General features: G+C 39.4%; 1 protein-coding gene across 1 annotated transcript in view; it reads right to left on the minus strand.

Annotated features, from left to right (window-relative positions):
* agps (alkylglycerone phosphate synthase) overlaps nt 1–27,248 on the minus strand; it is a 70,743-nt gene that overhangs the window by 29,382 nt on the left and 14,113 nt on the right. The window contains 11 exon segments of the mRNA XM_079822452.1: nt 1,002–1,053; nt 2,945–3,072; nt 9,195–9,303; nt 9,431–9,556; nt 15,348–15,428; nt 17,990–18,069; nt 21,416–21,487; nt 23,187–23,261; nt 24,577–24,697; nt 24,782–24,872; nt 26,825–26,914. Of these exon segments, the coding sequence (XP_079678578.1) occupies nt 1,002–1,053; nt 2,945–3,072; nt 9,195–9,303; nt 9,431–9,556; nt 15,348–15,428; nt 17,990–18,069; nt 21,416–21,487; nt 23,187–23,261; nt 24,577–24,697; nt 24,782–24,872; nt 26,825–26,914 (1,025 nt within the window).

Consider the following 27,248-nt stretch of genomic DNA (forward strand, 5'->3'; position numbering starts at 1 on the left):
TTGTAAAAGAGGCATTATAGGACACTTAAATAATTAATTCATATAATAAAGGGGCGGAGCGTGGTTGAGTTAGTATTAGTGTGTCGAAACTGGTGGTTATGGTCATAGATATCCATAATAAAGGCTAAATGTCTTACGGCGGAGTCTCTAACGTCGTCACCGGCGGCCATCTTGTCACAGGCAGGGCTCTGTGGTACCTGATGATCTGCATGAACACAAATACTCTTATCTCACTGAAATCTTGACGCATTTACAAATGGTTTGGTTTCTTACAAACGTTATTAAAGTGGCTATAATTATTGTTCAATGCTTGAACAAATTATTAATAATTTTTCATAAGTATGCAGTGTCATAACTACATCTCGGACGTTTATAACATACCAAACAGTTTGAAAATCGATAGAAAATGTAGCAAGTTATGGTTATTTAAAAAGTGCAAGCACCCATGAAAACAATGTTACGAGTGAGCGAGCTGACTGTGACAAGATGGCCGCCAGGTGCGGACGTCGACCTCCATTGGCCAGCAGCGCGGACGAGACATCTAGCCTTTATTATGGATATCTAAGGTTATGGTGGTTAAGGGGCGGGACATTTCCCAAACACGCTGGAAGCGCTTGACCAATCACAACACACTGCTCCAGCCGACCAATCAGAGCACATTGTGCTTTTCAGAAGGAGGGGCTTCACAGAGACAGGAACTAAACAGAGTGTTACCGACAAACTGGGAAGAGAGGAGCTGCAGCAATGGAGAATTATAATAAAAATACTTTTTTTGAACATTAAATGTAAATGTATTCTTGTTGACCCCATAAACAAAATGATGAACCTGTAAATGAGCATAATAGGACCCCTTTAAAATAAAGCACACAAACTTCACAAGCGGTCGTCTGTACTATGAACTGTCATTGTGTGAAGATTCTTCAATATATCTTTTTTGTTCCACAGAAGAAAGTAAGAATCATGGGCTTAAACATCTGCTTAGAAGGAAAGACGCCACTCACCAAACTGAAACTGCTCGTTGTCCATTAGCCGAATGGATGCTGGAGCACATCTCTACAAGAATAAAGACAGAAACAGATTAATAGATGGAGACGTATAATGACTCTCTCCTACACTTTTAAACAAATCCACATCATTATTATTGCTCAGCAAGTATTTTTGCAGTTGTTAGGAAACACCTACAGTACGGCAAAATGATAGTGCAATTAAAATATAACCCGATTTGTTTTAAAGGCAGCCTTGGGCAAAGAGAAACAGATGGAGGAGCGGTGCAGGTCCTGAACAGCATAATCAATACATTCATTTTAACTTTGGATCACGGTTTGTTTATGGACTAATAAGAAGCAGTGCTGTACAGAAGGCTAAGACTGCGGTCATCAATAAGGGCTACATCAGCAGCAGCCCACAGACTAATGAGAAGCCCCGATCGGAGGCCATTAGCCTCACACACTGCCCTATTCAACACACACTCTTCAAAATAAAGCTTCTTCACTGCCATCAGTCTTCATTTTGACTGTTAATGTTCAACACTGATAATAAAAAATGTTTCTTGAGCACAATTTAGCATATTAAAACACATTATATATATACAGGGTTTGAAATTCACTTTTACACTCACCGGACAATTTGGCTACTAAATTTGTACTGTTACGGGTTATTTAAACGGTCATTGAGTGCGTTTACATGCACGTTCTTAAGCCGGTTTTTCTTCATAAGCCGATAACGCAAGTGGTCATGTAAAGGCGGTAACCAGTTTTCTTTTATCGGAGTATGGTCATAAACATTGTGTGTACATCGGCTGTACACTCGTTATTGCGGTGCGATGTGGGATTGAACGAGTGCACTCAATAACGTCCACTATGGTTTCGGACACCACTACAAATGGCTGTCCCCACAAATAATGCTCTATTTGAGGGTATAGGGGTCGATTTCGGATTCAGCCATAGGCTGCAATGCGATCTCTGTGTCCTTACTACAGTGCAACAGTGAAAAGTGACCCCTCTTGAACAATGTCACTTCGCCGCGTTCCTAACGTTGTTTAAGCGGCATACATGTATTGCGGTATCATCAAAATTCATATCGTAACAAAAATAAACACCGGTATTTGGTATGAACCGGTATACCGCCCAGCACTAAAACGCGATAACCCGTTTTCTTTTATCGGAGTATGGTCATAAACAGCTTAAGCATAATCCAATCGTCACGTGGCAATATAACCCTAACCTATGTTGGCCAATCAGAAGCCTGGAAATGTTAAAAAAATAAAAATAAATTATTATGCATATGTAATATGGAGCATATATTTAGCTCTATAGAATTATTCTATTTCACAACGAAAATAACTCCATAGCAGCATCTAGCATCCAAGTTATTTGCTGTTTATGGCAAATGTATGCATTTTCCTATAAATATGATTATATAAATGTGACTCAGCATATACATTTCATAACTGAATAGTGTCAACTTTAACTTGTTCATTAGAGTATTAGGGTTGTTCTTTATAAAACTGCTTAAAACTATATGTATTGAAAAAACTAATACATTGAATTGAGTGTGCAAGCATTGAAATGTGAAACGTAATATCTATGAAAAATATGAGGAAGGAAAACATTTGACAAGGAAGGGATGTGGATTTGAAAATGAACAGTCTGAGAACCTTATTAGATAAAAACATATGTGCAGACAAAGTTTGCAGTTTGGGGTTTGCAGTTGAAAAAAGTTAATAAATAGCATTATATTATTGCAATACTCAGCATATCATTATTTTTTTTTAACTGCAATAATATCGCATCGTGGCTTAAGTATCGTGATAATATCATATCGTGAGGCCTCAGGCGATTCCCACCCCTAATATACATAGAAACTAACAGAATATCACTATAAATGAAGTGAGCCTGACCACAGCTGGGTTAGTTTCATTGAGTCACATGAGGCCTGTACTGACCTGTCTGGCCACCTCTCTCAGGCAGGCCACACCCTGCTGGAAGTTTGGGAAGACGACGGAGCCGTACTTCTGATACTCAGGAATGGGTCGGATCTTCATCGTGACTTCAGTCACCACTCCCAGAGTTCCTAAGGAGCAGGACACATATACACCATTGGCATGTGTATGAAGAGTAAAGAGTATCAAAGCAGTGACTGTTTTCAGTATCACACACAAGGGCTGATGTGTGCAATTTGTAATGTGCATGACCTGAATAGTCCTTAACATCAACCAAAGGACATAACAATCAGTCACACACACACACACACACACACACACCCCTGACTCTCTGCAGGAGATCTGCATGTTCATTTTCACCTGAACGCTCAAGTTTCTTCCACTACAAAAGGAAGCAAAGAGATTTACACACTGTGTGTTCTGTAACATAAAGCAGGTCAGTATCAAACGACACACTGGGGGGAGAGCAGAGTCACTGAGAGCCTGGCCCAGCAGGCTTCCTGTCCCAAACCCGCATGACCTCTGACCCCAGAGGGAAACCCTGTGTCTGCTGCTCTGAGCCTGGGCTTCTAGACTCATTACCGAAAGCCCAGAGCAAGCAAACATGTACGAGTGTGTGAGAGTCCTGTGGAGAGTTTATACGAGCCATTATTGAGACCGTATGCTGGATGAAGCTTTATGAGCAGAACATACCTCAGCATCAAAACGCCATTCATCCTCAGCCTTCACTCATATTCTATTCACTAAAACGTAAAATGTTTTTACAGGACGGTAAAATGCCACAGTAAGCACCTGTTGATTGACTGCAAGTTACCTTATCAAATATTTTAATCTCACATTATATGTCATTTTACTTTAAAATATGGTCAAATCTATGGTTTTTGGAAGTAAAAACTGAATTATCATATAAATTATAGTAAAAACAGTCAAAGTAAATGGTTTAACATCACATTTTATGTAATTTTACAGTAAAATACTATCAAATATATGGCTTTGAGAAAGTAAAAATTATGAATTGTTGAATAATTTAAGGTGAAAAACAGTAAAAGTAAAAGGTTTGATGTCACATTATTTTTACTGTAAAATACTGTCCAATTTATGGCTTTTGGAAGTAAAAAACTATGAATTACTGTATAATTTATGGTGAAAAACAGTAAAAGTAAAAGGTTCAACGTCACATTAGCCTATATTTGACTGTAAAATACTGTAATTTTTTTTTACATTTTGGAAGTATAAACTATGAATTACCATATAAATTATGCTGAATAACAGTAAATGTAAATGACTTAACAGCACATTACATGTAATTTTACTGTAAAAATACTGTCAAATTTTTGTTTTTTGGAAGTAAAAACTATGAATTACCATATAATTTATAGTGAAAACAGTAAAAGTAAATGGTTAAACATCACATTTTATATAATTTTACTGTAAAATACTATTAAATATATGGCTTTTAGAAAGTAAAAAAGATGAATTGCTGTATAATTTATGGTGAAAAACAGTAAAAGTAAAAGGTTGGATGTCAAATTATATTTTACTGTAAAATACTGTCAAATCTATGGCTTTTGGAAGTAAAAACTATGAATTACTGTATAATTTATGGAGAAAACCGTAAAAGTAAATGGTTTAACATCAACTTACATGTAATTTTACTTTAAAATACTGTAACACATTTTTAATTTCCGATGTAAAAACTATGAATTACCATATAATTTATAGTAAAAACAGTAAAAGTAAATGGTTTAACATCACATTTGATATAATTTTACTGTAAAATACTATTAAATATATGGCTTTTAGAAAGTAAAAATGATGAATTGCTGTATAATTTATGGTGAAAAACAGTAAAAGTAAAAGGTTTGATGTCAAATTATATTTTACTGTCAAATACTGTCAAATTTATGGCTTTTGGAAGTAAAAACTATGAATTACTGTATAATTTATGGGGAAAACAGTAAAAGTAAATGGTTTAACATCAACTTACATGTAATTTTACTTTAAAATACTGTTACACATTTTTAATTTCGGATGTAAAAACTATGAATTACCATATCATTTATAGTAAAAACAGTAAAAGTAAATGGTTTAACATCACATTTCAAGTAATTTTACTGCAAAAATACTGTCAAATATTTGTTTTTTGGAAGTAAAAACTATGAATTACCATATAATTTATAGTAAAAACAGTAAAAGTAAATGGTTTAACATCACATTTGATATAATTTTACTGTAAAATACTATTAAATATATGGCTTTTAGAAAGTAAAAATTATGAATTGCTGTATAATTTATGGTGAAAAACAGTAAAAGTAAAAGGTTTGATGTCAAATTATATTTTACTGTAAAATACTGTCAAATGTATGGCTTTTGGAAGTAAAAACTATGAATTACTGTAAAATTTATGTTGAAAAACAGTACAAGTAAAAGGTTTAACGTCACATTTTACAGTTTGTAATTTTACTGTAAAATACTATGAAATTCATGTATTTTGACGATATAATTTATGGTGAAACAGTAAAAAAAATTATGGATAAACATCGCATTATATTTTACTGTAAAGTATATAAAATATATGTTACAGTTTTGTCAAATGTGTGGCTTTTGGAAGTAAAAACTATGAATTACTGAATAATTTATGGGGAAAACAATAAAAGTCAATGGTTTAACATCAACTTACATGTAATTTTACTTTAAAATACTGTAATTTTTTTTTACATTTTGGAAGTATAAACTATGAATTACCATATAAATTATGCTGAATAACAGTAAAAATAAATGGCTTAACAGCACATTACATGTCATTTTACTGTAAAAATACTGTCAAATGTTTGGTTTTTGGAAGTAAAACGGTGAAAAACATTAAAGGTTTTGAAACTATGAATTACCATATAATTTACAGTGCAAATACAGCAAAAGTAAAGGGTTTAAAAGCACAGTTCAATTGTTTTGTTTCTTCTTATTTTTGTAATCAGTAATGTACATTAGAGTGTTTTGTGTTACAATTAGTTATTTAGTTATTATTTCACATTATTGCATTATACTATTAGAACCCTCACATTTAAAGATCTCCTGACCGCCATAAAAGACAACAACAATAATTCTGTCATCTGCACTTTAGCGTGTCGGAGGGGAAAAGGTGAAACGTGTCCTCCTTTAGCGTCTAAATGTCCCTGACATTACAAAGCCATTAAAGAAGCCAGATGTCCATCCTAATGGAATCATGAATGTTTAATTAATGCAGATTAAACCTGGGAAACAATCATCCTCCCACAAAAAAAATCACATGAGGCGTAAAGAGCTCCAGAACATTTTGTTAAATACAATGATTATGGCCCATTTTCATCGCTTCAGGGATTCATGAATGGCTTTATTGAGACAAATGAATAATATCCTTTCCTTTGGATAAGAGTGATACTTTTAAACAGGATCATGAAAAATATCAAGCACATACTTCTGACATGTTGCCCTGTATGTATGTGAAACATCGCCATATGTCATACACTGTAAGCTAAACATGTTTCACCGCCCCCTACTGGCAAACAGGGACGCCTAAATATAGTCTCAGTCTCAAGCTTTATCTGAGGTAAACTGCGGGTTTAATTAGCTTAATTATCCATGGTATCAACTATTTGAGACGTATCTGCCTCTAAATGACATGACATGAAGTTGTGTTGGTCAGACAGTCTCTTGCTGTATAACATTGCGGTTATTGCTTAGAAAAAAAACTGCAGAATGGACAAGACTTGATGCTCTGCGAGAGTCCCACTTAGGGCAACATGACCTTAGATAAAGTACCATACAACAACAACTGTGCGTTACAACTCTCTCTGATAATGAGGACTGTGTTTCTGAAATCCTAAAGTGACTGACACGAACTCTCACTTCAGTACAAACACCCTTAAAGCGTGCTTATCACTGCCAGTGACCCGACCAATGTCAAACTAACTTCATAGTGCAGACTGAGAAGAGGATCAGAACTGAAGTCTAGAGGATCTGTGTCTGACCTTCAGTCTCCTAATGAAACCCTGGAGACTCTGGATTAAACTGGCTTAATCCAGAGAAAGAAATGCTCACTGCCATGAATATAATGCAATGTTAAACCATTTACTTTTACGGGTTTTCACCATAAATTATACAGTAATTCAAAAAGCCACAAATATTACAGTATTTCACTGTAAAATTACATGCAATTTTAAACCATTTACTTTTACTAACTATAGTCATTCATAGTTTTTACTTCCAAAAGCCATAAATTTGACTGAATTTTACAGTAAATATAATGTGACGTTGAAACTTTTACTTTTACTGTTTTTCACCATAAATTATACAGCAAATCATAATTTTTACTTCCTAAAAGCCATATATTTAATAGAATTTTACAGTAAAATTACTTGAAATGTGATGTTAAACCATTTACTTTTACTGTTTTTACTATAAATGATATGGTAATTCATAGTTTTTACTTCCAAAATTAAAAATGTGTTACAGTATTTTAAAGTAAAATTACATGTAAGTTGATGTTAAACCATTTACTTTTACTGTTTTCCCCATAAATTATACCGTAATTCATAGTTTTTACTTCCAAAAGCCAAAAATTTGACAGTATTTTACAGTAAAATTACATATAATGTGATGTTATTCCATTTTATTTAATTGTTTTTCACTATAAATGATACAGTAATTCATAGTTTTTACTTCCAAAAGCCATATATTTGACAGTATTTTACATTAACAGTGACTTGCGCCACTTACTGGCAGTTTTAATTTCATATTTAAAGCATCTTTTCAATTTTAAAATAATTTCATATATCAATGTTTTATTTTTAAAACATCAAAACATTATTTGTGCATTTGTAACGGCAGGTTAAATGCATGCATGTCCCCCTGAGCTGCAATAAACAGTCTGTGTAAATATATCTAAATATTATTCCAATTGAATTTATTGATAAATGTAATAATTTGACATTATAAATTCTGCACGTTACAATAAATTAGGTAAGAAAAATTGTCCTTATAAAAGGTCAAAATGCAGATATAATATAAAAATCTAGTTAAACGTATTGGAAAATATTATTATTTCTGTCACTGCTGCGAACTAACCACCGCACAAAATATGAAGAATAATGAAAACTTTAGGAGTCGGCCGTCCAAGACAGTCCTAAACCTGCCAAGATACCAGCACAATAAACACACCCAGCAAAATATCATCCCAGAAATCCCAGAAAATATTGTGATATTTTTTTTGTCAATATCGCGCACCCCACGATCAAATGAAGTATACTTTGAAAGGCTGTATGTATGCATACGCGAATACAGTATGTCAATAGTTTTTTTGCCATTGTTTGCTTCTATGGATACACCTATATTACACTTTTGGACATACCGAGAACCAATAAATCTTTATATTTGAAAGCTGATAACCAATTAATTGCCAGATAAATCTAAATCCAAACTTTTATACAATTTCTAGAGTCTGATTACAAAAACAAAAGTCTCACCATTAAAAGCCATGACCCAAACACACAATTACATGTTCTCATGTAGCCTATATGACAGACTTGTGCTGCACATGTTGCTCTTAACAATATTTCCATTACAATTATATTTTAAGCAATTCATAACCACCATGACCAAACCGAGCGTATCTGAAGTGTCTCAGCTGAAGGAAATAATACATTATTTATCGGCTTTAATATAGCGGCCAAATTCTCTTATATATTGGCCGATAACGATATGGGGTCCGATATATATATTGCTTCCCAATTTGCCTCTATTTTAATATTTTTTATTTCATTATTTAGTGGACAGGATCATAAAGGACCACATTCAAACTCGGGTCACCTAAAGCACAACTACAAACAAAAACAGGCTATCATTTCACCTCAAAATCAAAAGATAGAATTGAGAAGTTTTACATAAAGAAAATGAAGCATATTAAACTTTAGGAATGTGTGTTTAAAATGTGCTTAAAGGGATAGTTTACCCAAATATGATTTTTTTTCTCCATACTATGAAAGTCAATGGGGTCCACCAACTGTTTGGCTAACAATATTCTTCAAAATATCTTTGTTTGTGTTTAGCAGAAGAAACTCATACAGGTTTGGAACATGATACACACAGTAAATTATGACAATTTTCATTTTTGGGTGAACTACCCCTTTAATTATCAACTTTGAGGTGAAATACGACCCAGGCAAGTTCTTGAACGGTTTCTTGAGATTCACATTCCTCACACACAGCGTGTCCGTACCTTCCGAGCCCATTATGAAGTGATGTATGTCGGGGCCCATGGACGTGCGGGGCCCCAGACAGCTCTTCTCAATCACTCCTCTAGGGGTCACCATCTTTATATGCACCACCTGGGAACACATCAGATCACAGGTAACATGAATGAACACGAGACTGATGCAGATAAAACACGTCTGAAGAGTGTGGGGGTGAGCGTTCTGTGTATGTTTGTGTGTGTTGAGAGACAGGAAGACATACCAGGTCCTCAATGTTGCCATAGATGTTCTTCTTCATGCCCGAGGCGCGCGTGGCCACCCAGCCGCCCAGAGAACTGAACTCCATGGAGTCCGGCTCGTGGCCCGTACAGAACCCGCGCTCATTCAACTACACACACATCAAAAACACAAAACAACCCATTATTTCCAAAGTTGTTTTTTTTACATTAAAATACTGTTTTCTTATGCCCGGTACACACTGTACGATTTTGGGATGACCAATTGTGGCGTTGGGTATGACGCCGGATGCTCCGGTGAGAATATGCTAGATCTCGCAAGAACCAAGTTTTGTTGTGCTCTATCCTCTGCACTTCCACGTTCATCTCAGGAACTTACGCTCATCCTCTGTAACGCCAGTCTCTCGTGAACGCGCGGACGACAGTTAGTGAAATGTTAGAGATTACAGTTTGTAAAGTTTTAAAGGGGTCATGAACTGCGTTGCTTTATTGTTTTATGAGGTTTCCTGGGGTGCACTTATAATGTTAGAATGCTTTTAAATGGTCACAATTTATAAATAAAAGGCATTTTTTCCTATCCTGACTTTAGCCCTCTGGTTTGAACGCTCTGTTTGAAGGGGCGTGTCTGCTGTGAGAGTTCAGTGTAAACGTCCACTGCGATTGGCTAACGTCTTTCCATTTGAAATAGTATTAAGGCCTGTTCACACCGGAACGATTTTCGCACGCGTTTATCGCCGACGTTTAACGCCTCGGGACTAAACAATGGGCGCCAATGTGAGTGTTCACACCGACGCGCAAAACGCCAGGCGTAAAAGCGTCATTTTTAAAAAAACGCCTCGGGTTCGTTTTTTTATTTTGACGCGGCGCGTAAAAAACTGGCCGACCAATGAGATCGGCGCTTTTGTTCACGTGGCTGGAGCTGCTGAAGTGACAGTAAAACACGACTTGGTGGCGCTCAAGCACAAAACAGTCTTGCCGAGCACACATGGATACGACGAAGAAGTAGAAAGTAGACAAAGAAGAAGATGAGCTGCTAATGCTGCTTGCCAGTTAGCAAAAAGTGTGTGAATGGTTTTGTCCATATACATAATATGTCTATGGTTTTGGCAAGCACGTAAATACTGTCTCTCTTCTCCTTCTGTGTGACAAGCGAGTGTCAGAGGCTTAAAGTGCCGCAGCACCATCTTGTGTACCGGGAGCGCATCTACTGAATGTGCACGTTCACTCGGCGCAGCGCCAGTGAAAATCGCTTGGGTGTGAACACTCAAGACGCGCCGAAAAACGTCACGAAAAACGCTGGCGATAAGCGCGCGCGATATTCGTCCCGGTGTGTACAGGCCTTTACTCTCTCTTGGCTTTACATTTAGATCTATGGCATTATATTCAGATCGTGGCATGAAAGGTTGCAGTGATGATCATTGTAGCTGGAAAAATTGGTCATTTTCAAATAAACAAACAAATAAACATTTATATACTTATTTACCTAAATTGCTCATCTTGTGCGGAAGTACCACCCCAAGCGAACGTGCGAGGACTAATACAAACGGTATTTTTTTACCAAAAAACACTCCATCTTCAACTTCAAAATCGTCCCGACATCGTTGTTTAACCTTTTTTTGCTAAAGGATGTTTGTATTACTCTTCGCACATGGGCTTACTGCCTACATCTAGTGTCACCTTTCTGACGTGATAACCATATTTTACGGACTATAAATCGCACTTTTTTTCATAGTTTGGCTGGTCCTGCGACTCATAGCCAGGTGCGACTTATACACTCAGCTAAAGGATTATAAGGAACACACACTAATACTGTGTTTGACCCCCTTTCGCCTTCAGAACTGCCTTAATTCTACGTGGCATTGATTCAACAAGGTGCTGAAAGCATTCTTTAGAAATGTTGGCCTATATTGATTGGAGCTTTGTGACGGTGCATTATCCTGCTGGAAGTAGCCATCAGAGGATGGGGACATGGTGGTCATAAAGGGATGGACATGGTCAGAAACAATGCTCAGGTAGGCTGTGGCATTTAAACAATGCCCAATTGGCACTAAGGGGCCTAAAGTGTGCCAAGAAAACATCCCCCACACCATTACACCACCACCACCAGCCTGCACAGTGGTAACAAGGCATGATGGATCCATGTTCTCATTCTGTTTACGCCAAATTCTGACTCTACCATCTGAATGTCTCAACAGAAATCGAGACTCATCAGACCCGGCAACATTTTTCCAGTCTTCAACTGTCCAGTTTTGGTGAGTTTGTGCAAATTGTCGCCTCTTTTTCCTATTTGTAGTGGAGATGAGTGGTACCCGGTGGGGTCTTCTGCTGTTGTAGCCCATCCGCCTCAAGGTTGTGTGTGTTGTGGCTTCACAAATGCTTTGCTGCAGACCTCGGTTGTAACGAGTGATTATTTCAGTCAAAGTTGCTCTTCTATCAGCTTGAATCAGTCGGCCCATTCTCCTCTGACCTCGAGCATCAACAAGGCATTTTCTCCCACAGGACTGCCGCATACTGGATGTTTTTCCCTTTTCACACCATTCTTTGTAAACCCTAGAAATGGTTGTGTGTGAAAATCCCAGTAACTGAGCAGATTGTGAAATACTCAGACCGGCCCGTCTGGCACCAACAACCATGCCACGCTCAAAATTGCTTAAATCCCCTTTCTTTCCCATTCTGACATTCAGTTTGGAGTTCAGGAGATTGTCTTGACCAGGACCACACCCCTAAATGCATTGAAGCAACTGCCATGTGATTGGTTGATTAGATAATTGCATCAATGAGAAATTGAACAGGTGTTCCTAATAATCCTTTAGGTGAGTGTATGTTTTTTTCCTCTTCATGATGCATTTTTTGACTGATGTGATTTATACTCCGGAGCGACTTATAGTCCGGAAAATACGGTATGTAATCTGTGGTGCACCGCAAAGCAGCGCAAGAGGAGCAATTTAGGATAAAAAGTTCTTTTTTTTTCTTGAAAAAATGGTCGATGGTTTGTCCAGATCTGACCCTATTCCTCGTCTGGGATCAGAGTCTCTGAAGCCCTTCCTTTGAAACTGCATTGATTTGGACCTTCAGCCGTTGGTTCCCATTGAAGTCCATTATGTGGAGAAACATCCGGGAATGTTTTCCTCAAAAAAACTTAATTTCTTTTCGACTGAAGACAAACACATGAACATGGGGGTGAGTAAATTATCAGGAAATTTTCATTTTGAAGTGAACTAATCCTTTAAATCCATGACCCAAGCACACAATTATGATGTTCTCATGAAGCCTTTATGACTGCACATGTTGCTCTGAACAGTATTTTCCTTTTTTGAAGTGATTACAATCATATTTTAAGCAATTCATAACCATCATGGTGAACCGAGCATATCTGAAGTGTCTCAGCAGAAGGAAATAGTACATAATTAATCGGCTTTAATATAGCGTCCAGATTTTCTTATCGGGCCGATAAAGATAACATGTACATATATCGACCGATACCGATATGGGGTCCGATATATTTTGCATCCCTAAATAAAATGATTAAAAGTGACAGTAAAGACATTTATAGTGTTATGTTTTGATCTTTTGATTCAGCAAAAAGAATATCTAGTTTACCACAAAATCTGAAGCAGCACAACTGTTTTCAACATTGATAATAATCATGTTTCATGAGCATCAAATCCTCATATGAGAATGATTTCTGAAGGATCATGTGACACTGAAGACTGGAGTAATGATGCTGAAAATACAGCTTTGATCACAGGAATATATTACATTTGAAAATATTGTATTAACCTTCAACAAAATGACTGTTTTTACTGTATTTTTGATTAAATAAATGCAGCCCTGGGGAGCATAAACATTAAAAAACATCTTATCAAATCTAAACTTTTGAACAGTAGTGTTTGTAATATCTGGGGAAACAGTGGCGGTACAGATTCTTGGGGCCCCAGAGATTTATGGGAGCCCTGATGGCCACATGGTCTAATGCTACCATAAGAAAATTCACACAAGTTAATTGTTGGTGGCGTCAAATAATTTTTGAAACACAAAGCAAATTTTCATGTAGTGGTGGATTTCGCCGTAAAACAAATCTGAATCTTGCTTGGGGCAACAAAAATTATATATATATATATATATATATAAAAAATAGCAGCTGGTGAACAGATGTGGAACATCATCGCCGTTACAACATGGTGTATTTTAGCACAGCTGGATCACTGTACTGACCAATCAGCATCCAGGACCAGGACGATATCACTTTCATAATAAAAATGTGAGTAGCGTGACTGTCAATAAAACACAACAGCCTCACAGGAAATGAGTTTCTGGATAAACACAGTGGTGCTGAAGCCTTATGGAGCGTCACAGATGTGTTTCCTGCAGTCAGACGCACAATATGTGTGTGTGTGTGTGTGTGTGTGTGTGTGTGTGTGTGTGTGAGCGTGACAGCCGTATACCTGTGAGAGAGCTGATGGACTTATTGATCAGTCTCAGATAAAACACACGCTCCAGGTGATTTTATTAAGCAAACCCCCGAGAAATACAAACACACTTTAATGTTCCACCATCTGTCCTGCATCCCTACACACACACACACACACACACACACACAGTGATGGGCTGATTATGATGCATCTCACACACACAATACTACACCACACCAACAGCACCAGTGCCATTATTCGACATCAGTTTGATGGGACCATCTGCTGTGTGTGTGTGTGAACAGACAGGAAGACACAAGCACACGGCCTGTTTTTACCCTTCAGCGTGAACATCAATGTTGGGTTTCCATATTTTATGGGGACTTTTCCATAGACAATGATTTTTATACTGTACAAACTGTATATTCTCTCCCCTTACAGTAACCCTACACATCTCTCACACTCACACTCACACTCACACTCACACTCACACTCACACTCACACTCACACTCACACTCACACACACACACACACACACACACACACACACACACACACACACACACACACACACACACGTTTGTTTTTGTGAAATGTGAGGACATTCCATAGGCGTAATGGTTTTTATACCGTACAAACCGTATTTTCTATCCCCTTACACTGACCCTGCCCCTAAACCTAGCCCTCACAGGAGACTGTGCAGTTCACTTTCTGTGAAAAAAAAACTTGTTCTGTGTGATTTATAAGCATTTTGAAAAGTGAGGACATGGGGAACGTCCTCATATTTCACCCTCTTTTTGTAATACCCATGTCATTATACACATTTGTGTCCTGATATTTCACGAAAACATGCCCACACTAACCCTACCCATCTCACTCACACACACACACACACACACACACACACACACACACACACACACACACACACACACACACACACACACACACACACACACACACACACACACACACACACACACACACACACACACACACACACACACACACACACACACACACACACACACACACACACACACACACACACACACACACACACACACACACACACACACACACACACACACACACACACACACACACATACACACAAACTACCCATAAACCTACCCATCACATACACTAACCCTACCCATAAACCTACTCCTCTCACACACACACACACACACAATCCATCATACAAAACCATTTTTACATTTTCAAAAAACATCAGTGTGATTTATAAGCGGTTTTCCTCATGGGGACCAAAAATGTCCCCATAAGGTAAAAAAAAAAGTCTGGTATTACTATCCCTGCAGGGACATTTAGGGAATACCTGAACCACACACACACACAGACACACACACACAGACACACACACACATATACATATACATATACATATACATATACATATACATATACATATACATATACATATACATATACATATACATATACATATACATGAATAATAAGGAAAGTGCCATGAAATGCTTGTGAAATCAGTGTGTGTTTATCAATGACCTGTCTCTCCAGATCCTGCCCGATGATTCCAGCCTCCACATGAGCCGTTAGATTCTTCTCATCAATCCACAATATCCGGTTCTGGACAAAAGGCACAAACAGCAGAAGACAGCAGGTCACTCACAGGTCACTCACAGGTCACTCACAGGTCACTCACAGTCACACTTATCAGTCAAGATGAGTCTTGACCAAAAGTAGCCCTTCCATGAATAGGGTACAAAACAGAGACTTTTCATTTTATACTCATGCAACCCTGCTACCAAAATATTTCAAATGACAGTTTACATGATCTTACTTACCACAAACTTTTGAATGGTAGTGTGTGTTTCTGTTAATTGCACATTTATGTTGCATTTTAAAACCAATGCGAGTCAAGTCAAGAACACAATGTTTAGAAACACTGCGCTCGCTTCCAGTATGAGAAGAACACCCTCAACAAACAAACACTGTGATCGAACATGACTGCTAATTATAAAGGCATCCTGACTGACTAGTGTGTGTGTGTGTGTGAGAGAGTTTGAGAGCATAAGTCTGTCTGTGTGAGAGAGAGTTTGAGCGCATGAGTCTGTGTGTGTGTGAGAGAGTTTGAGCGCATGAATCTGTGTGTGTGTGAGAGAGTTTGAGCGCATGAGTCTGTGTGTGTGTGAGAGAGTTTGAGCGCATGAGTCTGTGTGTGTGTGAGAGAGTTTGAGCACATTAGTCTGTGTGTGTGTGTGTGTGTGAGCGCATGAGTCTGTGTGTGTGTGTGTGTGTGTGTGAGAGAGAGTTTGAGCGCATGAGTCTGTGTGTGTGTGTGTGTGTGTGTGTGTGTGTGTGTGTGTGTGTGTGTGTGTGTGTGTATGTGTATGTGTGTGAGTGTCTGCGTGTGTCTATGTGAGTGTATATGAGTGTGTGTCTGTATGAGTGTATATGAGTGTGTGTGTGTGTGTGTGTGTGAGTGTATGAGTGTGTGTCTGTGTGAGTGTGTATGAGTGTCTCTGTGTGAGTGTATATGAGTGTGTGTGTCTGTCTGAGTGTTTATGAGTGTGTGATTGTCTGCGTGTTTCTATGTGAGTGTATATGAGTGTATATGAGTGTATATGAGTGTGTGTCTGTGTGAGTGTATATGAGTGTGTGTCTGTGTGAGTGTATATGAGTGTGTCTGTGTGAGTGTATATGAGTGTTAGTCTGTGTGCGTCTATGTGAGTGTGTGAGTGTCTGCGTGTCTGTGTATGAGAGTGTTTGTTAGAGTGTGTGTGTGTGTGTTTGTTGTGAGTGTGTGTGTGTGTGTGTGTGTGTGTGTGTTTGTTGTGAGTGTGTGTGTGTGTGTGTGTGTGTGTGTTTGTTGTGAGTGTGTGTGTGTGTTTGTTGTGAGTGTGTGTGTCTGTGTGTTTGTTGTGAGTGTGTGTGTCTGTGTTTGTTGTGTCTGTGTGTTTGTTGTGAGTGTGTGTTTGTTGTGAGTGTGTGTGTGTGTGTGTGTGTGTGTGTGTGTCTGTGTGAGTTTGTATGAGTGTGAGTCTGTGTGCGTCTATGTGAGTGTGTGAGTGTCTGCGTGTCTGTGTGAGTGTGAGAGTGTGTCTGTGAGTGAGTGAGTGAGTGAGTGAGTGAGTGAGTGAGTGAGTGAGTGAGTGAGTGTGTGTGTGTGTGTGTGTGTGTGTGTGTGTGTGTGTGTGTGTGTGTGTGTGTGTGTGTGTGTGTGTGTGTGTGTGTGTGTGTGTGTGTGTGTGTGTGTGTGTGTGTGTGTGTGTGTGTGTGTGTGTGTGTGTGTGTGTGTGTACACATGTTTTTCTAGCCTGGTGGGGACTTCAACCTGACTGTAGACAGACTCATGGGGACTCGTGTCACCTAAATTGAGGTCCCCACGGGCACAAAAGCTTATAAATCATTCAGAATGAGTTTTTATGAAAATGTAAAAATGCAGAATGTCTCCTGTGAGGGTTAGGTTTTGGGGCAGGGGCAGTGTAGGGGGATAGAAAATACGGTTTGTACAGTATAAAAACCATTACGCCTATGGTGAGTCCCCAGAAGGATAGCGCACCAGACATGTGTGTGTCGTGTGTGTGTGTGTGTGTGTGTGTCTGTCTCTGTGTGAGTGTGTCTGTGTGTATAAACCACAGTAACACAAACCATCTCGTCTGACACAGTGTGATGACCTGTAATAATCGTGACTTTCCTCTGGTAAAAAATTTGCACATTTCCTCAAGTGAACAATAAACGCACACACACACACGATCACACCTTTCGCTCCAGCTGGGGCCTTCAGCTGGTGTGTGTTTCAGTCGTTCTGACTATCAAGCAGGTTTTATCCCACAGGGGTTAAACGCTCTTCGGGAAACCAAAGTTAGCTCCGCCCCTCAGCTATCAATCACGCCACTGCGCTCATAAAACAACCGCGCCGCTTATGACTCACTGCCTTTCATGTGCTTGACCCCACGACCCCAGAACAGGTCAGCCAAGGTCAGAGTCAGAGCGGAGGATGAAATATGCGGAGAGGGGAGAAAACCAAAGAGAGCGGACAACAGACAGGTAGACAGTCCAGAGAGCGCTCTGAATGCATGTACATGTAATATATACACCATAAACACACACACACAGGTGCTGAATGAGTGTGTGTGTGTGTGTGTCACACCTGTATGAAAGCATGTGTTAGTGCAAACGCTCACCATCTGAGACGTGTCTAAGGAAACAATGGAGCGAGTCTCCTCATGAGGGCACTCAAGAGCACTGGACACACTCGTGCCACCTGAGAGAGAGAGAGAGAGAGAGCGAGAGAGAGCGAGAGAGAGCGAGAGAGAGAGAGAGAGAGAGAGAGAGAGAGAGAGAGAGAGCGAGAGAGAGCGAGAGAGAGCGAGAGAGAGCGAGAGAGAGCGAGAGAGAGCGAGAGAGAGCGAGAGAGAGCGAGAGAGAGCGAGAGAGAGCGAGAGAGAGCGAGAGAGAGCGAGAGAGAGAGAGCGAGAGAGAGAGAGCGAGAGAGAGAGAGCGAGAGAGAGAGAGCGAGAGAGAGAGAGAGAGAGCGAGAGAGAGAGAGAGAGAGAGAGAGAGAGAGAGAGAGAGAGAGAGAGAGAGAGAGAGAGAGAGAGAGAGAGAGAGATTGGCTTAATATTTAATAAAAGGATCTGGAGAACAGATACTCTAGAGTATGAAAGCTTTTAATCTCTCAATTCTGACTTTATAACTCACAACTGTGAGTTTATTTCACGTAATTCTGAAAAAAATAAGTCAGAATTGTGAGAAAAAAAGTCACAATTCCCTTTTTAATTAGTATTCTGTGGCGGAAACGAGCTTCCACACTACAGAGCATCAGTTCTCCTCAAATGTCAAAACCACTTCACACAATTTTACAACTTTTTTATGATTAGAAATATGTACACATATAAAATGTTGAAATAAGAATACCACAATGATTGAAATAAAATGGGAATAATTAAATTATATGCACTATATTCTGTTAAAACACTAATTTTCAGACATTGCAAATCACATTTAGACAGCTAAAGCACAATTTAAGAATAATAAAAAAGTATTTAATGGATTTAGGTTCTGAATACTTTGTTAAAATTATTAGATGAACTACACTACTATGCAAAAGTTTGGGGTCGGTAAGATTTTTTATTGTTTTTGCAATTCTCTTATTCTCACCAAATCTGCATTTATTTGATCAAAAATACTGAGAATGTTATCAGTAAAATAGTGAAATATTATTACAATTTAAAGCAGCTGTTTTCTGTGTGAATATATGTTATATTTTGTGTGTTATTTAAAGGGTGTGTTAGAGATATGAGCCTATAGGCGGTGCACAACACACGTACACTCGGATTATCACACACACACACACACACACACACACACACACACACACACACACACACACACACACACACACACAGGGACGTCGATAAACGAGCAAAAGTGGATTCGGACACGCCCTAAGGGACCTGCGGTGTGTCTCAGGTGTAGGTTCAGGGTGAGTTACCCAGTTATTGTAATTACTGTAATAAGTATATAGTGTGTAGATGGGGAACGGGACTGTAAAATAAAGTGCTACCGATGTAACTTAAAGAGACAATGCTCTATTTGTCATCTAATTTATGCTATTTCCATTCCATTGTGTTTAAAACTTTAGGGAAAGTGAATAAAACAGCAAGAAAGTGCAGAGGAAGAGAGAAACACACCAAACATAAGTGTAAGTGTAACAGTGTAAGACTTCCCAGAGAACCTCTAAACTGGCTGTGTCTCATTAGAGAAACAGTGAGTGCGTGTATGAGTGTGAATCTGTGTGTGTGTGTGTGAGAGTCTGTATGCGTGTATGAGTGTGAATCTGTGTGTGTGTATGAGTCTGTGTGTCTGAGTGTGTGAGTGTGTATGTGTGTATGAGTGTGTGAGTGTGTATGTGTCTCGATGTGAGTGTGTATGAGTGTGAATCTGTGTGTGTCTGTCTGAGTGTGTATGAGTGTGAGTCTGTGTGAGTGTGTATGAGTGTGAATCTGTGTGTGTCTGTCTGAGTGTGTATGAGTGTGAGTCTGTGTGAGTGTGTATGAGTGTGAGTCTGTGTGTGTCTGTCTGAGTGTGTATGAGTGTGAATCTGTGTGTGTCTGTCTGAGTGTGTATGAGTGTGAGTCTGTGTGAGTGTGTATGAGTGTGAGTCTGTGTGTGTCTGTCTGAGTGTGAATCTGTGTGTGTCTGTCTGAGTGTGTATGAGTGTGTATGAGTGTGAGTCTGTGTGAGTGTGTATGAGTGTGAATCTGTGTGTGTCTGTCTGAGTGTGTATGAGTGTGAGTCTGTGTGTGTCTGTCTGAGTGTGTATGAGTGTGAGTCTGTCTGTGTGAGTGTGTATGAGTTTGAATCTGTGTGTGTCTGTGTGAGTGTGTATGAGTGTGAATCTGTGTGTGTCTGTCTGAGTGTGTATGGGTGTGAATCTGTGTGTGTCTGTCTGAGTGTGTATGAGTGTGAGTCTGTGTGTGTCTGTCTGAGTGTGTATGAGTGTGAATCTGTGTGTGTCTGTCTGAGTGTGTATGAGTGTGAGTCTGTGTCTGTATGAGTGTGTATGAGTGTGAGTCTGTGTGTCTGTATGAGTGTGAATGAGTGTGAGTCTGTCTGTGTGAGTGTGTATGAGTGTGAATCTGTGTGTCTGTCTGAGTGTGTATGATTGTGAATCTGTGTGTCTGTGTGTGTCTGTATGAGTGTGTGAGTGTCTGTGTGTGTCTGTGAGTGTGTATGAGTGTGTATAAGTTTAAGTCTGTGTGTGTGTGTCTGTGTGTGTGTGTCTGTGTGTGTGTGTGTGTGTGTGTGTGTGTGTGTGTGTGTGTGTGTGTGTGTGTGTGTGTGTGTGTGTGTGTGTATTTGAATCTGTGTGTGTCTGTCTGAGTGTGTAATGTGTATGAGTGTGTACAAGTGTGAGTGTGTACAAGTGTGAGTGTGTACAAGTGTGAGTGTGTACAAGTGTGAGTCTGTCTGGGTGAGTGTGAATCTGTGTGTTTCTGTTTGAGTGTGTGTGTGTGTGTGTGTGTGTGTGTGTGTGTGTGTGTGTGTGTGTGTGTGTGTGTGTGTGTGTGTGTGTGTGTGTGTGTGTGTGTGTGTGTGTGTGTGTGTGTGTGTGTGTGTGTGTGAGTGTCTGTGTGTTTCTGTTTGAGTGTGTGTGTGTGTGTGAGTGTCTGTGTGTTTCTGTTTGAGTGTGTGTGTGTGTGTGTCTGTGTGTGTCTGTGTGTGTCTGTGTGTGTCTGTGTGTGTCTGTGTGTGTCTGTGTGTGTCTGTGTGTGAGTCTGTGTGTGTGTGTGTCTGAGTGTGTGTGTCTGAGTGTGTATGAGTGTGTCTGAGTGTGAGTCTGTGTGTGTGTGTCTGAGTGTGTGTGTCTGAGTGTGTATGAGTGTGTCTGAGTGTGAGTCTGTGTGTGTGTGTGTGTGTGTGTGTGTGTGTGTGTGTGTGTGTGTGTCTGAGTGTGTGTGTGTGTGTGTGTGTGTGTGTGTGTGTGTGTGTGTGTGTGTGTGTGTGTGTGTGTGTGTGTGTGTGTCTGAGTGTGTGTGTCCATCAGAGAAACATGTGGAGGCTCTCCTGGAGCTGGAGATCAGGGTTCTCTTCATGAAGGTACTCACCTCCGTAGGGCATCAAGCAGACGTTGTGTTTGCAGGCCAGTTCCACGATCTTCTCCACATCACTGTGACAGCCTGCCAACATGACATCATCATCATCATCATCATCATCATCATCATCATCATCATCATCATCATCATCATCATCGTCGTCATCATCATCGTCGTCATCATCATCATACACTCCAGTTATTCAGACCAAACAACCCTTACGCTTAAACCATCATTCAAAGGGTTTCCTCAGGATTATTTGATGAACAGAAAGTTCAAAAGAACAGCATTTGGTTTAACCCTCATCCTTCACTCACACTTCGTAACAAATCCTTCCCTCGCGGGTCAATATGACCCGAAGCCCTAAAATAATACTTATAATATACTTTAGCTGATTTCATTTCGATAATATTTTTTGGGAGATTTTTTGTTAATTTTTAATGCATCTACCTTTAAATGACTAGATTTTATAAATAAATAATAATTTAAGCACATTCTTTCAACTTAAAATCATAATAACTCATGCATAACCCTTTTAATTCAGCTCAAAATTTCTGACATTGGGAAAAAAAAGAATGTAAGATGATATTTCATGACTCTTGCCACTAGATGGAGCAAATGAGCTGTTCCGCTGGGTCCTAAGTTGCTTCTCTTAAGCATTTTTAGGTTCGTATTTTGAGCATTTTTAGGTTTTTCGATGTGTATTCCTCTCATTCCTATGGGGGTCAAATTGATTCATGAGGGAAGGATTTGTTACTTTTTTAAATTTCAAGCACAAAACTCTTCAAATCCAGTCAATTTTCATGGTTCAAGTGCAACAAAAAAAGTCATCATAGGGTCTTGGACCACTCCGATGAACACTCAATTGTTAAATTTTTTTTTTTAAATGAGCTTTGCGTCAAAATGCCCTGAGGGAAGGATTATAACATTACAAAAGTCTTTATATGCGTCTCAATATCCTATAGATTAGAAGAAAAAAAACCACTCTCCGTCAAAAAGTTCTTAGTAAAAGTGAATACAAGTCATTTCAGGGGCAGAGAAAGTGACTTTTCTTCAAGATTATGAAAGCGAGGCTGCGACGGTGACAGGATAATCTACTGAGGGTGAACCCTGGATGACCGGGCGGAGGGAAGGCTCTGGGCGGAGGGAAGGCTCTGGGTGGAGGGAAGGCTCTGGGCGGAGGGAAGGCTCTGGGTGGAGGGAAGGCTCTGGGCGGAGGGAAGGCTCTGGGCGGAGGGAAGGCTCTGGGCGGAGGGAAGGCTCCGGGCGGAGGGAAGGCTCTGGGCGGAGGGAAGGCTCTGGGTGGAGGGAAGGCTCTGGGGGGAGGGAAGGCTCTGGGCGGAGGGAAGGCTCTGGGCGGAGGGAAGGCTCTGGGTGGAGGGAAGGCTCTGGGCGGAGGGAAGGCTCTGGGTGGAGGGAAGGCTCTGGGCGGAGGGAAGGCTCTGGGCGGAGGGAAGGCTCTGGGCGGAGGGAAGGCTCTGGGCGGAGGGAAGGCTCTGGGTGGAGGGAAGGCTCTGGGTGGAGGGAAGGCTCTGGGCGGAGGGAAGGCTCTGGGCGGAGGAGTGTATCGAGGAGGCACATGATTTGCTGGCCGCTTGGGTTTTCTCCTAATGAAAGCTCAGCCGTTAATCAGAGACGCTGGAATGGGTCCTGTCAGGAACCCACCAATCAGAGAGCAGCCAGAGCATCACTGGATGGCAACGCCCCTTTCCCTCTAATTAAAGCAGCAGCTCATGAATATTAATTAGCTAACGGAGGCACTGAACCCTTTGCAGTCACTCACTCGGCCAAAGCACCATGTCGGGCACGCGTCCGATCCTCCCCTCGCGCAGGGCAAAGATCTCATGCAGGCAGTGACCTGAGGAAGAGAAGGAGAGAAGACGGACATAAACACCCAGCTAACTCCATCTGAAGCGGTCATGTGATACCAACACATGATCTAACTGATTTACTTGAGGTACCATGCGAGATTTATTAGAAGTAATGGTCTAACCTCTCAATAAATATACCAGTTTGGGGTGAGAAATTACTACTTTTATTGAGCAAGGACATTTTAAATCGATCAAAAGTTGTAGTAAAGCCATTTATAATGTTGCTAAAAACAAACAAATCATGGTTTCCACACAAATATGAAGCAGCAGAACTGTGATAATATTCAGAAATGTTTCTTGAGCATCATATGAGAATGATTTGTGAAGGATCATGTGACACTGAAGACTGGAGTAATGGTGATAAATTCAGCTTTGATCACTGGAATACATCACACTTTTAACATATATTCAGAGAAAACTGTTATTTTAAAATGGTATAATATTTCATAATGTATGCTGTATTTTTTTAATCAAATAAATATAGCTTTGGTGAGCAGAAGAGACTTCTGTATAACGATTAATATATTAAATTACTAATTTTCATATATAAGAGTAATGTGTTTTGATCAAATTTAAATTAATTATATTAAAATAAAAATCATACACCTTTCTAAAATGTATTTATCACAATGTTACAAACTCCCTTTTGGGAAATTGTGATTTAAAAAAAAAAAAAGAATGATTTTATTTAAACCCTAAATCAAAAGAAAACGTAAAATAATAAATGATTATATAAATATATAATAAGTTAAATAAAACCTATTTTAGGAGCATTATATTTTTTTGCATCACATTTTATCAAGCAATTTATATTAATAATAAACTAATAATATTAAATTAACATCATACAATAAATATCGTTAAATAAAAAAATATAATGGTCCTAAAATAGGTTTTATTTAACTTTTATTATGGTATGATTTTAGTTTATTATTTTATTATTATTATTATTAGTTTATTATTAATATACATTGCTTGATAAAACGTGAAGATGCAAAAAAATAAAAAAATAAAAATAGGATAAAATTATCCAAAAATAGGTTTTTTGCATCATCACATTTTATCAAGAAATGTATATTAATAATAAACTAATAATAAACTAAATTCATACCATAATAAAAGTTAAATAAAAACTATTTTAGGACCATTACATTTTTTTTTATCAAAAAATGTATATTAAAGTAAGCTGACTTTCTTTATGAAATTTCCCATGAGTGAAATGTGAGGTAAAACATGGCAAAATTCTTATGCATGCTTGGAAATTTGCTAAATCTAGTTTCTGCCAGGCACAAGGTTCTTTACCATGCGCTCGGAAAACCCGGTCCTCCGGATCATGTGACGCGGACACACCCGCTGCTTTCAGATCCTCCATGAAGGGCTCGTTCAGGTTAGGAGGCGTGACTGCACTCAAATTCAGAGTGGGCTTGAGGACGACACACACATGGCATATATTATACACACAATCTCACACACACACAAGAGTCTGGCTGAAGCACACTGGACTTACTGTGGCAGGAGATTTATGCTGTAAATTGGCTCCAAACGTGCCCTCAAACCAGTCCTTCAGACTTGGTAAAATCAGCCCACTCAACCGATACCTGAAACCAGCAAAGAAACGCTTTCATGCGTCACAATCTACAGCAAACGCTCACTGAAGCGTTCACTCAAGTCTGCATCGCCCATGCAAGTCCATACACAACATGTGATGTGGGGGTTAACCACTAGATCATGTCAACTTTACTGTTACTATACACAGTTTTGTCAACAAAAACAAAGTTATTTTTCCTTTTATGATTTTCTTAATTCATTAATTACCTCAAAACTATTCAATTAATAAATCTAATGTATTTAATCCATTAAATCTTTGAAAGGCTCTCTAACCTGATTCTGTCAGACCTTGTGTTGAGTTTTCCAGCCACTAGATGGCATGAGCACATCACACACACACACACACACACACACATCCACAAACTGAGCTCCACAGAAGAGCTGAACGCTCCTACCAACTGTACATGTGATATACCAAAGTACAACAATATTATATAACAATATTGTATCAAACAAAACATTTATAATGTGTTCCACAACAATGATAATAACCACTAAGTATACCACCAATAATAACTGAGCATCAAATCATCATATGAGAAAAATTTCTGAAGGATCATGTGACATGAGGACTGGAGTAATGGTGTTTTAATCTACAGACATGCTCTTTCAAGGACTTTTCTGTGCCAGTGTGAGCACATCATCTGTGTGTGTGTGTGTGTGTGTGTGTGTGTGTGTGTGTGTGTGTGTGTGTGTGTGTGTGTGTGTGTGTGTGTGTGTGTGTGTGTGTGTGTGTGTGTGTGTGTGTGTGTGTGTGTGTGTGTGTGTGTGTGTGTGTGTGTGTGTGTGTGTGTGTGTGTGTGTGTGTGTGTGTGTGTGTGTGTGTGTGTGTGTGTGTGTGTGTGGGCATGTTTTTGTGAAATATCAGGACACAAATGTGTATAATGACATGGGTATGACACAGGTATTACAAAAAGAGGGTGAAATATGAGGACGTTCCCCATGTCCTCACTTTTCAAAATGCTTATAAATCACAGAGAATGAGTTTTTTTTTTCACAGAAAGTAAACTGCACAGTCTCCTGTGAGGGCTAGGTTTAGGGGCAGGGGCAGTGTGTGTGTGTGTGTGTGTGTGTGAGGGCTAGGTTTAGGGGCAGGGGCAGTGTGTGTGTGTGTGTGTGTGTGTGTGTGTGTGTGTGTGTGTGTGTGTGTGTGTGTGTGTGTGTGTGTGTGTGTGTGTGTGTGTGTGTGTGTGTGTGTGTGTGTGTGTGTGTGTGAGGGCTAGGTTTAGGGGCAGGGGCAGTGTAAGGGGATAGAAAATACGGTTTGTACGGTATAAAAACCATTACGCCTATGGAATGTCCTCACATTTCACAAAAACAAACATGTGTGTGTGTGTGTGTGTGTGTGTGAGATGAAAATTTAGTTTCGGAGTCTCCTACAGTAGGTTTACATGCATCCCAACAACAACAACTGAATATTGGTTTCTGAAGGAAAACCAAACTGTATTTATGCAAATATGACTATGACCCAGCCGGAATTTTGACCTCACTCGCAGGAAGTGATGGCAGTCTGGAGAGCTGAAGCGTTCGTCTGATATGAGGTGAAATATTTGCATAAATACCGTTGGGTTTCTCTCAGAAACCGATCGTTTCGTGTCTTAAGACATCAATGTGTCGTCACGAGCCGCGGGGTTTCATTTGAAGTTGTCTGTCCATGTTTTTTTTTTGTTATAGAATTAGACCCCATTGACAAGCATTATATGAGTGACACACAGCAACGGTTGGAGTTAAAAATCTTCATTTGTGTTCTACTGAAGAAACGAAGACACCTACATCTTGGATGCCTTGGGGGTCAGCAGAAAAACATCAAATTCTCGTTTTTGGGTGAACTATCCCTTTAACACATTTCTATCATGCTGAAATCCACTCTGCAGATCTTCCTCAGAACAGGTGCAGAAAACATCGGAGTGTAACTCGTATGTGTCTGGTGCATCGTACTCACCGTTTGCCTGTGAACTCTGCTTGACCCTTTTTATTGAACAGGAACCTGGAGTCACTGTAACCCCAGCCATTCCACTTCATGATCTCCTGTCTGAAAGAAACAAGCAGTTTGACAACATCACAGTATATTCAATGACGGGCAACCTTTGTCTTGCACGTCTGCCAATATCATAATCACAGTGGCCATTATAGTGAACAAAAAGGGGACCAAAAAGGTAGAAACAAAAGGTCTTTCTTGATGAATGTTATATTTTTGAGCAACTTTGTTCATCTGGCACACACTAGTACTACCAAGAGGAAATACTTTACAATCCTACAGTATAAAGCCTGGCATGATAAGACACGAGAATGCTGAAAAGCAAATGTTTCTTACTGCTACTGGCAACAATCTCTACATCTTCTACATATCTACCATTTCTCTTTGA

The sequence above is a fragment of the Gobio gobio genome, assembly GCF_949357685.1.
Source record: "Gobio gobio genome assembly, chromosome: 7".
Classification (NCBI taxonomy): Eukaryota; Metazoa; Chordata; class Actinopteri; order Cypriniformes; family Gobionidae; genus Gobio; species Gobio gobio.